At 44.6% G+C, this 14,954-nt stretch overlaps 1 protein-coding gene across 2 annotated transcripts in view; it reads right to left on the reverse strand.

The window, feature by feature from the left end:
• LOC139767201 (anion exchange protein 2-like) overlaps positions 1–14,954 on the reverse strand; it is a 44,307-nt gene that overhangs the window by 13,667 nt on the left and 15,686 nt on the right. The window contains exons 2-6 of one of the 2 annotated variants that reach the window (XM_071696328.1): positions 11,997–12,198; positions 11,585–11,798; positions 10,787–10,957; positions 10,221–10,497; positions 1,980–2,213 (exon numbers count right to left, since the gene is read on the reverse strand). In XM_071696328.1, coding sequence (XP_071552429.1) covers positions 1,980–2,213; positions 10,221–10,497; positions 10,787–10,957; positions 11,585–11,798; positions 11,997–12,198 — 1,098 coding nt within the window. Of the gene's footprint in view, positions 1–1,979; positions 2,214–10,211; positions 10,498–10,786; positions 10,958–11,584; positions 11,799–11,996; positions 12,199–14,954 lie in introns of both variants that reach the window. The other variant, XM_071696321.1, reaches the window with a different exon arrangement.

Here is a 14,954-nt window from a genome sequence, read left to right on the forward strand (position 1 = left end):
AAATGTAAACTTGTAAAGTTTTTTATAGTTTACTTAACATTCCGGAGGATTTTTTGCAGCAATAATCATCGGTAAAGATAACGACACTACATCATTCGTAAGCTAGTCTGTGAAAGAAACAACAGAGAGAATGGGATAGTGAAAGTGAAATACAGAAGGCTGAACCTGTCGGGTACAGGGGTGACTTAAGTCTTCGGTTGTCGTGAGGGACACCAGGATATGAGTGGAAAGTTGCTTCATCAACGACTGCTGCAGTGGACCGGATAAAGAGAAGACACAGTGTATCAAAGGACGTAGAGAAGGATGGCTCGGGGAAGAAAATTCGGAAAGCAGGTTGAAGCCAAGCCTGTGAAAAATGCTTTGGAGGTGTTTTAGGAACACGATAAAGATTCACCAAAATCCACGAGAAAGGATGGGAGGATGAGTCTAACAGGAGACGTTACCAATAGACCTTAATCATGGAAAGCTGTACTTGTAATCAAGAGGAAGGGACATGAAATTCTAAATGTCTGAGGGAGTGAGAATTAAAGTTTTAATGAATTGCCAAATAGATCGCAGAAGCGAGATCACTGGGTTGTTGGAAGGGTTAGCACAGTGTCCTTTCTGAAAGATGGGCTTCACCAAGGCATGCTCCCGAAAAGATGGAATTGTTTGAGTTTTTAGAATGAGATGAACAAGCGAGGAAAGTTAAGGACCTAACTCAGAGGCACGGGCTCTTAGGACTCGAGGAGGTGTTCCATCTGGGTTTTACGTCCTGCCCACTTGAAACACGGAAAGTACTTCGGAGACCCTGTGTGTAGGAACTTGGGAGATGGGGAGGGAGGGAGGACTAAACGCCCAGTCATCGACTGTAGAATGAATGAAGAGTATGGTACCAAAAAGAGAGGTCTTTATCTGTATGCATGATGGCCATGATTTGATCTGGCCGGAAGAGAAGAAAGGATGAACTACAGATGTTATTAGAGATATGCTTTTGTTTGAGGAACAGAAAGAATTATTGGTATACGTCAGATCAGCTGACTTTCCCTTTACAGAGGTTTGATTTGCTGTACAAGGAACAGCTTTGCAATGATTTCAAGCAGAAATGACAGTGGAATAGTGGGTTTCAGGGGAAGGGAAGAGTTTCCTGTCCTTGTACGCTGTCCTTGATGGAGATAAGCTCTGCTACGGTCACCACAGCTGGGGACATCCTGACTAGTGAAGCAACACCTGCCCCAAGAAAGGTCAGTGAAGAAGCCGTGCAGGGATGCCCACTGAGCTCCCAGACAGTGCTGGGGTTGGCATTTCAAGGGACTGATCGGTGATAGGTGTTCTAGACTGGAAGTGATGATGATGTAATTGTCTCCCCCGAAAAAAGTGAAAATGAAAGTATAATATATTGTCTATAATATTAAGATAGAGAATATCTGATATGGCCACAAAGATTTAGAAATTCTGGGGTTGGAACAGTCCACTTCCTAAAAGCAGCCCTGGTGATTCCATATTCTATTTCTGCTATGAATTCAAGAACCACATATCTGCCTATGAAGAGCCGTCGATTGTCCTCCCTCCCCCAAGTAAAGAACGTAATGTTCTGTGATAAAACGACTTTTCCTCCTGCTGCCTTCGTCCGCCTCAGATCCTTATTTCGTATTTCTCTTGTTATCTTTCTTTTATATCTTCCCCCATAATTCTACCTTAACTTGTCTCCGTTGCGGTCTTGCCTGCGGTCCCGCCTTAGCTAACATCACGGAAGGTAACCTCGTTTGTTCACATCCTTTGGTGACTAACAGGTTTCCACTCGTCGTCGCTCAGATATACAGGAAGCCCTATGTCTTGCTCTGTGGTCCTTGGAGACTGTGTTTGGAGGTAGACGGTAATCCTAGGTGTGGTGGTGATGAGGCCTCCTCACCCGTCTCGGCTTTGAATACAGGTAACAACGCTAGGTGGATGGGAAGACATGTACGGCAGAGGACGGGAACCACGAGCGAGTATCTTACCGTACATGCCACCGAAGGTGATGGCTCCTGAGAGGGCAGCGAAGAAGATGAAGATGGCTGCCGACAACACCTGGATGTCAAACCCATCCTTAAGGTCAGAGAGGTAGAAGGAGTAGCGTATCTTGATGTCCTGCACGAGGCCATGGAAGGGCTTCCCAGTACGAAGCAGAGGGTCCCGTACTGGAGGGGAGTCGTCTCCGTCATCAGCGCCGCCCCCAGGAAACGGAGATACAGCTGGAAAAAAAAAATAAGATTGATTAGAAATTCGAGCTTAGAGGAAATTCCGAAAAGAATCTGAAAATAAGTTGCATTAATATGTAACTGATGGTACAAAAAAAAACTTTATGCATGTAGAGTGCGGTGCAGTTGGCCAGTTGAACAACAGACTGCCGTGGACGTACGTAACACGTAAACTACTATGCAAGGCCAGTGAAACAAATTTTTAATTAGAAATAATTTTTCCAAACGGTATGTGTAAGACATTAAGACATTACCTCATCTGGATCACTCTACCCTGTACGTTATTTTTCTTACATCCTGGAGGGAGGCAGAGCTTGCTGGAGGGGCACCCCTACTGGAAGGAAGCAAAGCCTGCTGGGGAGTACTCCTGCTGGAAGGAAGCACAGCCCGTTGGGGAGTAACCCTGCTGGAGGGAAGCAGAGCCTCGTGGGAAGGAACCCTTCTGGAGGGAAGCAAAGCCTGCTAGGTAGAAACCCTGATGGTGAGGAGCAGAGCCTGGTGTTAAGGAATCCTGTGAGGGAAGCAGAGCCTAGTGGTGAGGAAGACTGCTGGAGGAAAGCAGAGCCTACTGGGGAGGAAGACTGCTGGAGGAAAGCAGAGCCTACTGGGGAGGAAGACTGCTGGAGGAAAGCAGAGCCTACTGGGGAGGAAGACTGCTGGAGGAAAGCAGAGCCTACTGGGGAGGAAGACTGCTGGAGGAAAGCAGAGCCTACTGGGGAGGAAGACTGCTGGAGGAAAGCAGAGCCTACTGGGGAGGAAGACTGCTGGAGGAAAGCAGAGCCTACTGGGGAGGAAGACTGCTGGAGGAAAGCAGAGCCTACTGGGGAGGAAGACTGCTGGAGGAAAGCAGAGCCTACTGGGGAGGAAGACTGCTGGAGGAAAGCAGAGCCTACTGGGGAGGAAGACTGCTGGAGGAAAGCAGAGCCTACTGGGGAGGAACCCTTCTAGAGGGAAGTGGAGCCTGCTTGGTAGAAATCCTACTGGAGGGAAGCAGGTAGTGTAAGACTGTACATTAAAGTCATTAGAAACAGCAAGGGATAAGATCACAAGAGATGAAGAAGTAATTGACCGCAACTGTTAGGAGGAGGAGGAGGAGGAGGAGGTGGCGGATAGGAGAGGAGTGATAAGGGGTGAGGCCGCGGCTTGAGATGGTTCACTGACTCGACTTGTTTAAGTGAGGGAGATGTGTTTGTGCTTCAGAGTGACCAGCGGGGCTAACCACGACGATACAGCTGATTCAAGGGAGACTTGCCTTGAGGAATTGAAGAGTCAAGAGATACGGAAATTAGCCCTACCCCCAACCCCCCTAAAAACCATAATATATAGACAAGGAAATGGTAAAAGATGCAATAATAAAAGTAGGTCGTCAAAGATAACGTAGAAAATAGAGAAGATATTCTCCAATCAGTTCTCTGTGAGCGTATCAGCACTACAGAAGCGCTTCACGTAGTGGTCCGGAGGAATGATGTCGTATGCATGACCCACCTTGTACTACAGGGTTGTAATATATAACCTCTCATTTAACCACTGACGACCCGATGGCAACACCTGACACATCTTTTGGGGTCTGAGGTTTAATAGATTCAGCTCACGTGCAGGTCTCAGAGGCTTATAACGAGAGGAATTGACGAAGAGAATCACTGATGTTCTGGTGTAGGAGTTACAGCGCGAACGACGTGGAAGGTTGGATGATGATGGAAGGCGGCGGACGGCTGTGCGGGAGACGGCAGCAGTGTGGAGTGTGAGACTATGTGGCAGGCCATAGACTGTGGCTATTGGTATGAATGAGAAAAACCAGAGGCAGGAGAGAAAGGAGACATCAAACAAGACGTTGACGACGAGCAACCTCGGGTGATTGAAATGCTGCCTGAGGATCGACCTGTTTGTTTAGATATTATGATGATAAAGTGTTTACTGCTTGTTTGAATTACCAATTGGCAGTGAAAACAATATCAAGGTCGTCACTAGAGGGTGAGGAAGCAGAGGCCCAAGGGGATACGGAGCATGATAAGTATTAGCAAGGAAATTAGATTATGACGTATGTGGGAGATTTTCTGTCGTGGGCTTTATAGTAAAAGAAACCTGTGCAGCACCGTGAGTACCCTGGGTAAACCTCCCTTATTCATAGTTCTATATTTACACACCACTAAAAAAAGATCGAAGATTATAGCAGATTTATATATACCTCGGTACTTATATCAAAGCAGTGCCGTGCGTGCCCCTTGTCAAGTGGCCCAAGTTGTCTGGCGTATGTGCGGATAATGTGGTTGCAGTTAAGACCGTGAGGTGACCGACCCCAGTACTCATTATGGTAAGATTTGTGAGGCGACTACGGGTCACAATAGCCCGTTGCAAGTATTTGATCAACTATATTTTCTAAAATAAATCGCTGACCAGAACAGTTAGTGGTCAATAGTGTGGGATACAACTCCAAAACCATATCTGTGTTAGGAACTCTGAACATCGCTGTCATTATACACGAATTGTTCCACACTACAGCCTTCTGTTCCCGGTTGAAAAATTTTGAGGCGAATGACTGGAAGTGAGATAGCTCCTCGCCAGAGCTGATATCCAGATCACGCTTGTAGAAGTCCGACAACTTATTTTTAGCAGTTGTATTGGTAGCAGGGTCCACTATTAGAAAGTTTATAGAGAATCCAAACAGATCACATACTTCGCTCTAGGCTGCCACCGGGTGTTCCAAGCATACGAACAGCATGTCGGTCCACTGCTGAAAGGTTTTATTGGGGAAAGCCTCCCTTGGTGTCAACTTAGCCTCAGCTTCTGCGGTATGACTGTAATCAAGGATCCTACCTCGACTCGCACCGGTCTACAACATACTCATCTTTTCCTGAAAGAAGCTTGCCATCCTCTGCAGATTCATCTTATCTATCACGTTCTTACTGGAAAAAAAAATCTGTCGACTTCCAAACACAGATCACAGCGTTTTGAAGTGTGTCACTGCCTGCAGAGCTTTCTGCTGGTACTGAAAAGCCGCAAGATAAGATTCCAGAATTGTACAAGACCATTATGTGTTACAGTTTGACTCATCCTGGTGCAGTTGTGACACACTCTGGCCACTTAAGACAGTCTAGTCTGCTGACACCCCCAGCAGAACGTCAGAGTATGTTCACAGCCAGTGACTGGTACTAGACAGGCATCTGCACTCCACGACCACCGTGTGTCTCTAGGTTTTCTTCGCCAATGAAATGAAGAGTAACTTTACTTCAGATCTGCCTTTCAGTTTCTTACACCGCTCAGTCGACCAAGTGAGGAAAACATATAACAATTGCACATGGTTAAAAGACGCTACAGCCTCACTCACTAACAAGATGCAATACAAGGAACATAAAAAGATTAAGAATAGAAGTAAGAAATAGATTTAGTTGTTTGGCATAGAACTTAGAATGTTTTGTGTAGGCTATCCAGCCCTGACTTGTTTTCGTTGGAACAGAACGGAAGCCAAGATAACCGAGTAATATTGATGATTTCAACGTATACTGAGTATGTGTTCAGCATAATAGCCAGTGGCTAATATTCACACGAGCCGGCCCCAGAGCCAGGCCGGCGGCCCGGCACAAGGCAGTCACACTAAGTCTCTCATACAGAGTAGACATGTCGTTCTATCCTCCGGCCATACCCTCTTTTTTACTACTGTTGCCTGTTATATTACGAGTTTATTTTTATAAGGGAACCCTGTCAGTTAGCTTCAGTCCCTCATTACTCGTATAATTCTCGAGTTTATTCACGTTGACTACTCTGGCCCACATACCTCTATAGCTATAAGACTAGACATGTTAGTCGTATTGTCAGAAAGTGCCTTTATTATTTCTTCTCTCGTATGCCTTATTGACTGGAAAAGTTGCAAAGGTATCCGTAGGCAGACTTGTTATTATCATTATTATTTATTTACTTTATTTAGTGACCGACGAAGCAAGGGCAGAGGAAGCCGTTGTCATAGCTATCTCAGGTGAAAGAAAAATGAGTTAAGGGAACGAAGACTTTAATCGGAACCCCTCAGCTGGAAAAGATTTATAACGGACCTGGTAGCAAGAAATGGTAGAGTTGAGAAAATGGTAGAGTCAAGAAAATTGTAGCAAAACACGACAGGTGAATAAGAAAAGATGATGTATTTCGTATATGGTAGCAAGAAAGGAGAGAACGCTACAAGATAGCAAGATAATCTACAGGATGACGTAAAAAGGTAGCAAGGAAAGTCTGATACGGCAGCTAGATACGATACAGGACAAGGGTTGTCGCAGTGCTGAACCCAAGCATGGTTCCATGACACTCTGGAACACGGGACTTTTTCGTTGTGGTCACAGACAATCAGGTTAGGTTAGGTTAGGTTAGCAGCAGTGACCAGAAAATTAGCTAACTACAGGAGAAAGGAGGCCGAAAAAACAGCTTCCATACCTTAGTGCCTCTGTGGGTTACTGGGTTGACATGACTTTCAACACAGGGAAGGAATGCTCGCTCTAGTGACGAGGTACGAAACGCCTTTCTTCAATACTACGCATTTTTCAGGACTGTGTTAGGTTATCCGATATCAAGCATATATACATACGTTCATACGTAATCGTTGCTTCCCGCGTTAGTGAGTTAGCATCAGGAACAGATGAAGAACGGCCACATGCGCTCTTATCCATTCTCTAGCTGTCATTTGTAATATCCCGAAGCCACAGCTTCTTATCCACAACCAGGCCCCACAGACCTTTGCATGTCCTTAGATATTTCGTTTCCAACACAGCCACGTTCCTCCGCACAGCTTCATCTATAACCCATACCTGGCATCCATATTATATTGTTGGAACTACTCTTCCTTCAAACATACTCATTTTTACCCTCCCAGATAACGATCTTTCTTTCCACACATTCTTCAGCTCTCCCAGAATCTTCGCCCCTTCACTCACCCTATGGCTCACTTCTGCTTCCAGTAGTCCCATTCACTGAAATGTCCAGTCTCAGGTATTCAAAACAATTCACTTCAGTTTTTCTCAGTTCAGTCTCACTCTCCAACTATATTGTCCCCTAACCCTGATAAGTATGATAACCTTGCAGTTGTTTACATTTCTCTTCTTTCCACACAATCTTCCAAATTCAGTCACCAACTTTTGCAGTTTCGCATTCGAATCTGTCACCAGTGTTATATCATCAGCAAACAACTGACCCACTTTCCAGGCTCTTTCGTTTTCTACAGACTGCATAGTCGCCATTTCCAAGACTCTTGCCTTTACCTCCTTTACTACCCAACCCATAAACAATTAAATAACTATGGTGACATCAAACACCTCTGTCGTAGACCAACCTTCCTTGGAACCGTTCACTCTCTTCTCTTCCTTCTCGTACACATGCCATACTCTCTTGATGAAAACTTCTCACTCCTTTCGGCAACTTTCCTCCCACATCATATATTCTCAAGACCTTCCACATGGTATCTCTAACAGCCCTATCATATGCTTCCTTCAGATCCATGAATGCCACATATAAATCCATAAGTATTTTTCACACATTCTTTCAAGCAAACACTTGATCCACACATCCACTACCACTTTTGAGACCAGTCTCATGCTCTGCACCATGCCTTCATCCTCACAATCACTGCCCTCCCATACAGCTTTCCTGGTACTATCAACAAACTTATATCACTGTAGTTTGAACACTCACCTCTATCACCATCGCCTTTATACAGTGGTACTATACATGCATACCACCAGTCCCCAGGCACCTCACCATGATCCATAAATACATTCAAAATCCTAACACATAAACAAAACAGTCACCACGTTTCCCATCTTTCTTGAGAAATTCAGCTGCAGTATCATCCAAACCAGCTGTCTTAGTCGTATTTCATCTTGCGAAAGGCTTTCACCACCTCTTCTCTTCACCAAACCACTCCATGACCCCTCTCACTTCGCATACCATACCATCCCGACCCAGACACCTTACATCTGTAACTCTGTCATCAAACACATTCAACACTCCTTCAAAATGCATACTTTATCTCCTCTTCACTTCTTCGCTACCTGTTACCACTTCCCCTTTTGCCCCGTTCACCGATGTTCTTATTTTTCTCTTGTTTTTCTCACATCATTAACCTGATACATCCTCCAATTATTTACTCTCCTTCCCTGTAAATGCCGCCAAAACGCATCTCTTTTCTGTTTCACTAGCAACTTTACTTCATCCCACCATTCACTAGCCTTTCTAATCTTTTCACCTCCCACCTTTTGGATGCCACATGCATCTCTTGCACATGCCATCACTGCTTCCCTAAATACATCCCAGTCCTTAGCAACTCCACTAGCTTCGTGCACTCTCACCTTTTGCCATTCTATAGTCTATATTTCCTGGTATTCTTCACACAGATATCTTTTCCAAGCTCACTTACTCCAATATTGTTTCCTCCTTTTGGTAAACCTCTACAAATCTTCACCTTCGCTTTCACAAGATAGTTATCAGACATCCCACCAGCTGCCCTTCTCAGCGCATTTACATCTAAAGTCTCTCATTTTCATGCTTATCAATTATTATGTTATCCAGGAATGCCCGCTGACCATCCTTCCTACTCATATACACAAACATTTGTATGTGCCTCATTTAATTCAAGTATTCCCAATCACGAGTCCTTTTTCAGCACACAACCCTGCAAGCTGCTCACTATTCATATTCGCAATACTGAATACCTCATGCCGCTCCAATTATGGCATCAGCTGCCACATTACTCACCTTCGCACGCAAATCACCATCGCTAATACAGTCTCTTGCATCAAAACTACTGATACACTCAACCAGCTACTTCTAAATCTTTTGCCTCTCGTGATTTTTCTTCTCAAGGCCAGGTGCACAAGCATTAGCAATCATTCTTCTCTTGCCACTTTCATTTCTACCCACATTAGAATTCACTTCCTCACACGCTTTCACACACTTCCACAACTCCTGCTTAAGGAGTAATGCTACTCCATCCAAAGCTCTTCTTCTCTCACCAACCCAGACTCTCCTCCCAAGACTAATGTCATTCATTCCTCCCGTTTATCCTTGAGCTTTGTTTCACACAAAGCCAGAACATCCAGAAATATTTGGATACCCCTGCCTGAGCCTTCGTGGAGGATGAGCACTTCCTGTCTGACTCCTTCTGTTCCTCTCTCTCTCTCTCTCTCTCTCTCTCTCTCTCTCTCTCTCTCTCTCTCTCTCTCTCTCTCTCTCTCTCTCTCTCTCTCTCTCTCTCTGTATATATATATATATATATATATATATATATATATATATATATATATATATATATATATATATATATATATATATATATATAAAGAAAAAAATCAGTGTTATAGGGTGTCAAAAAGTGAGTACATTTTTTGGGACACCCTGTATGTATAAGATAAAATTCTGAAACGCATGGTCTTCACTATATATTCTAAAAAAGAAACTGAGGGAAAAGTGAGATTTTACATTGTGGAAATTCTGTGACGTAGCCTACGCCAACAGCGTTAAACCTTCGAGTAAACGGGGAAAGGCTTTGAATCACTGGCTCAATATGGGTTGAGGGAGAATTAAGACAGAGTTACCACCCTAACCAGGAGGAATAAGAACATCTGCCACACGTAACAGTTTTGGCGAGACTGGTTCAAGCTTCTGCTGGAGGCTGGGCTACAAATGCATAGACATGAATATGTGTACCAACAGTTTTTCTGTACGTGTTGGAAGTCAGAGTCACTAGACTGAGGGACATTCGTGTACGCAATATGTCTGATATACAACCTGTTATGGTGACCTGTGAAAAGGCGTCGAAAGTAGATGATTCATGATGATTGTCCTGAGTTCTCTATGACCTTTGGGATCGCACCATGGATGGCGTAGATGACCATATGACCCAAGTCATTGCGGTGTTATCACATGCTGGCAGAGCGCGGCAGTCTTACGCTACCAGCTGACAGCGGTCCCATGAGCGGCGGAAACTCTGTTGGATGTTAAACAAGTCAAACATGTTACCTGGCTCACACTGGATTTCCTTGTACTTTATGCTGTCTCTCTTCTTGGTGTTGTGATGAATCTTGATTTGCATGTCGTCTCCATCGCAGGGAGGCAGACCGTTGGACACGCTCAGGAAGGAGTTGATGGCCGACAGCAGCTGTTCGCGTGTGTTTGCACGTCGAGCCATTTCGTGGAATTCCTGGTCAGACATGAGGGTGGAGATGGAGTGACCTACCTCCTGGTAGTCCGCCTCGCCCTGGTACGGCCCCAAGAGCACAAATATAAATCTCACAGGGATGGGTACCTACAGGAAAACAGAGAGAGGAAGAGTTAGCTGTGGGAGTGGATAACGGATGAAAACACGAGTATTTTGTACCCCTTGAGAATGACAGCATGATCCTTGAGCACCTCGGTACAACTTAAGGTATGATGGCCTGAAATTGGACCCGATCCTTAAGAGTCAGGTAAAAAAACCAAGCCATCAGTACCCAAGGGTCGTAATAACGTCGTGCTCAAGTGTCGTCCTATCGTGCTCAAGGGATTGAGTCAGATTAAGACAAAGTCTGTGAATGAACGTGACGTGGGAGACTGACCTCGACCACAGAGTCCATCATGACCCCCGTTGCCAGCCTGACGAAGGCGATGGTCGGGCGTTGCAGTTGCTCCACCGAGCCTACTAACACAGCCGTGGCCTCAGCGTCCTCGTGGATGTTCTTCATGAGATCCTTATTTTTGCGAATATCTTCCCGACTGTCGATTTCGATCTGTGGTAAGGTGAGGGAATGTCGTAAGACCGAACCACTACCTCTGTGCAGAGGATTAAGATGTTAATCCACGCAGAAGATGTCTGCATTGGATAAAGATATTCACTACTTAAAGAGAATGCCCACTTAAAAGCTTTTTTTTAAACTAAAAAGACAAAATATCTTTACATTAGGCATTCTCTGTAGTGTTTTGTGCCAACGATATTGTCCTGTTATGTCCTATTCTAAGTTTCATATTATCTTTAGAGGCAGTATTCTAGTTAAACCTATGTGCTTACGTATATCTCCCATATACTGTAAGAATGTGGATTCTCACAACAGGTAGTATGTATATTGATGTCACACGCTCTGTATTAGATTTTTTTTCCCTTAGCTTCGTTAAGCAAAGATACTTGAGTCTCATTATCTTTATTATCCTTTCTTGTAAGCCTCAAGAAAATACTTTTACGTGTATTACCACTACTTAATGCTAATACCCCAGCTTGGTGTTGGTGCCACAACATGTTGCTGGTGCCACAAAACGCTGCTGGTGCCACAGAACCTCACAGTAAGAGTCCTACTGTGGGGTGGAGAGCACCTCGGTGACTGTGTTCAACAGCAGCAGCGGCAGTGTCGAGGGAGACCTACCTGAGTATAATTGTCATCTCGGCTGTGCCTCCTCTTGATCTCTGGGTTAGGGTCCTTGGAGATGCCACCGTAGGATATAATGCCGCTGGTGTCTGCCGAGTTACGTCGAAGCAGTTTGGAGAAATTGTTCACGTGGAACAGGGTGGAGAGTCCCATCTTGTTCAAGGACAGTCGTCGCCCATAGTCTGTGTTGACCTTGAGTTTCTCCTCGGAACTGAAACAGATCCAGGTGGGGGAGTGAATGATGGTTTTTAATCATCTACTCCAAGAAATAATTAATAAGAACTTTAAGCAGCAGGAGAAAGTTATGAACATTATGACAAAAATATTATTGAGAATTATCGCCAGAAATGCAAGCCAGGCTGGGGAGGTTGTCTGTTAGCTGGGTTACACTGGCGAGGGAGCGACCTACCTGGCCAAGCTGCTCTTGGATCCCATTGAGGCTCTCCTGGAGGAGGACTGGCTCTCGTTCATGGCTTTGTGTTTCTGGAGGAGGATTTGGGTGACGGCATCGCGCTGGTTGGCAGGAATCTGACGGTGGACGATCATCTCGTCCACCACACGGGACACGATGCTCGGCAGTTCAACCTCATCAAGGTCCAGCAGCACAGCGCCTGCATCGTCACACACAGACATGCATTACTTCTCACTTTGGGTCGAGTGATAATCATACGTAAAAAATAGTTGGTGATAACAGAGGGAAGCTGGACAATGTAAGAGATCAAGAACATAGAAGGAAAGCCCAGTGTTGTCCAATGTTCCTCCAGCAAGATTTAGGTCTTAAGTGAGCCTGATAACTGTGGTGTCTTCAAGTGGCAATAACTACTGGATATGGAAGAAATATGTTGATGTTTTGAATTCATGTGAGTCTTTAGGTAATAGAGTACATTCTGTTAGGCCAAATTTTGAAGAAATCTAACATAGTTTTCAAAAAGTACTTAAAAGAAAAATGTAGAGAAAACGTTCATTACTGGAAAAATCAGAAAATTAGCAGCAGAGTAAACACAAAAATAGATGCTTTCCTCTCTCACCATATATGCGTAACACCTTCCACAAAGCATCCCTATCAACCTTATCATACGATTTCTCTTGATTCATATATACCACATAAGTATTTCTCACACAAATTCTAAGTAAACAACTGGTTCACATATTCTCTTCTACTCCTGAAGCCACATTTTTTCTCTCCAGTCTGATGCTCTGTACATGCCACCACCCTCTCACTCACCACTCTCTTATACAACTTACCAGACATACTCAGTGAACATATACCTCTGTAATTAGAACATGCACACACTGAAAATCCCAGCCAATCAGTCAACAACAATGTCACTCCATTCTTGAGAAGTTCATCTGCAATCCCATCCACTCCAGCAACTGTGCCTCACTTCATCTTAAGCAAAGCATTCGTCACCTTTTCTCTTTTCACCACAGCACTTGCCTTGACTCTGGCTTCGCATACCTCCACACCGCAAACACCCTCCATCTGCCACCTTGTCATCTAACACATTCAACCATCCTTCAGCATTCTCACTCCATTTCTCCACTTCTTTTCCTGTTGCCACTTCCTGATCTGCTTCCTTTAGTTGTGCTTACCTTTGTTCTCTTTCTTCCTTCACATATCTGTTTACCTCCTTTCAACGAGTCTTATTTTCTCTAAAGTTTGCCGATACTGTATCAACCCAGTGTTTATGTGCACTTTGTGCCTCTAGTCACTCGGACCCCTTCCTTGTAGGTAACGCTCATGCACCGCTCTTATCTCTCTCACTAACAACTTAACTTGCTCATCCCAATCTCACGCGCCGACATCCAACCTTCCGAATGCCGTAGAATTCTCTCTTCATCCATTCCCTAAGTCTCGTTTATTCCTGTATTTTGCACTACCTCATCAGTCTCTAGTGGTATCTCGTCACACAAGACGCTTTTCCCAACTCGTTTTCATTCACTACCCTCTTCCCACGCATATCATTTACTCCTTTCCTAAAGCTTCTACAAACGTTTACCTTGGCCTCCACCAAGAAGTGGTCAGACATCCTGCCAGCTGCCTGTCTCAGCACATGTACATGCATAAGTGTCTCTTTAGCATGCCTATGAATCAGGACATAGTCCAGTAACGCCCGCTTACCATTATCCCGACTCGTTCACTTGTGTATTTTCCTCCTTTTTAATCTGGTATTTCCATTCACCAGTCCTTTTTCAGATGCCAGTTCCACAGTTACGCATACTGTTCACCCACAGCAGCCACGCAAACCTCTTTCGGATTCAAATCATCCAAGACTATTATGTGATCCCTTGCATCGGAATTCCTGGCACACTCAAAGTTCCTCCGCACATACTCCCCTCTCTTCGCTCCTTTCGCTACCAGGAGCATAAGAGCTAAAGTCACCCATCGTTCGTAATCAACTTTCATTTTCACCCACATGTCTTTCTGGCTCTCTTCCCTCTCGTACATACATACATGCATACATACATACCACGCACGCTTCACATGCCCTGCTTCAGTCTGTTCACAGCACGTCGACCTCAGTATGCCACATCGTTCCAGTTCACTCTTTCTCGTGCATGCTTTTCACCCTCCTGTATGTTCAGGACTCGATCGCTCAGAATCTTTTTCACTCCATCCTTCCACCTCTAATTTGGTCTCCCCATTCTCCTTGTTCCCTCCACTTCTGACGCATACATCTTCTTTGTCGACTTTTCCTCACTCATTTTCTCCGTAAGTCCAAACCAGTTCAGCACATACTCTTCAGCTCTCTCAACCACACTCTTTTTTATTACCACCCATCTCTCTTACCCTTTCTTAACTTACTCGATCAAACCACTTCACACCACATATTGCCCTCAAATATTTCATTTTCGGTACATCCACCCTTCTCCGCAAAGCCTTATCCATAGTCCATGCCTCGCATCTATATAAAATTGTTGGGACAACTATACCTTCATACATACCCATTTTTGCCCGACCAGGTAACGATCTCTCCACACATTCTTCAGCGCTCCCAGAACCTTTATCCCCCCTCACCCACCCCATAACTTACTTTTGCTTCCAAATTTCCATTGCTGCCATATCCACTCCCAGGTATCTAAAATACCTCGCTGCTTCCATTTTTTCTCCATTCAAAGTCGCACCCCAACTAACCTGTCCCTCAATCATGCTAATCCTAAAAACCCTGCTTTTGTTCACATTTATCTTTAAGTTTCTCCTTTCACGCGTTCTTGCAGACTCAATCACCACATTTTGACGTTTATCACTTGAATCCACCACAAGTGCTGTATCATAAGTTAACATCGATTGACTCATAAGTATTTCATATTTTATTATACTTAGTCGCTGTCTCCCGTGTTAGCGAGGTAGCGCAAGGAAACAGAC

This window comes from Panulirus ornatus, chromosome 4 (genome assembly GCF_036320965.1).
Source record: "Panulirus ornatus isolate Po-2019 chromosome 4, ASM3632096v1, whole genome shotgun sequence".
In the NCBI taxonomy this organism is placed as follows: domain Eukaryota; kingdom Metazoa; phylum Arthropoda; class Malacostraca; order Decapoda; family Palinuridae; genus Panulirus; species Panulirus ornatus.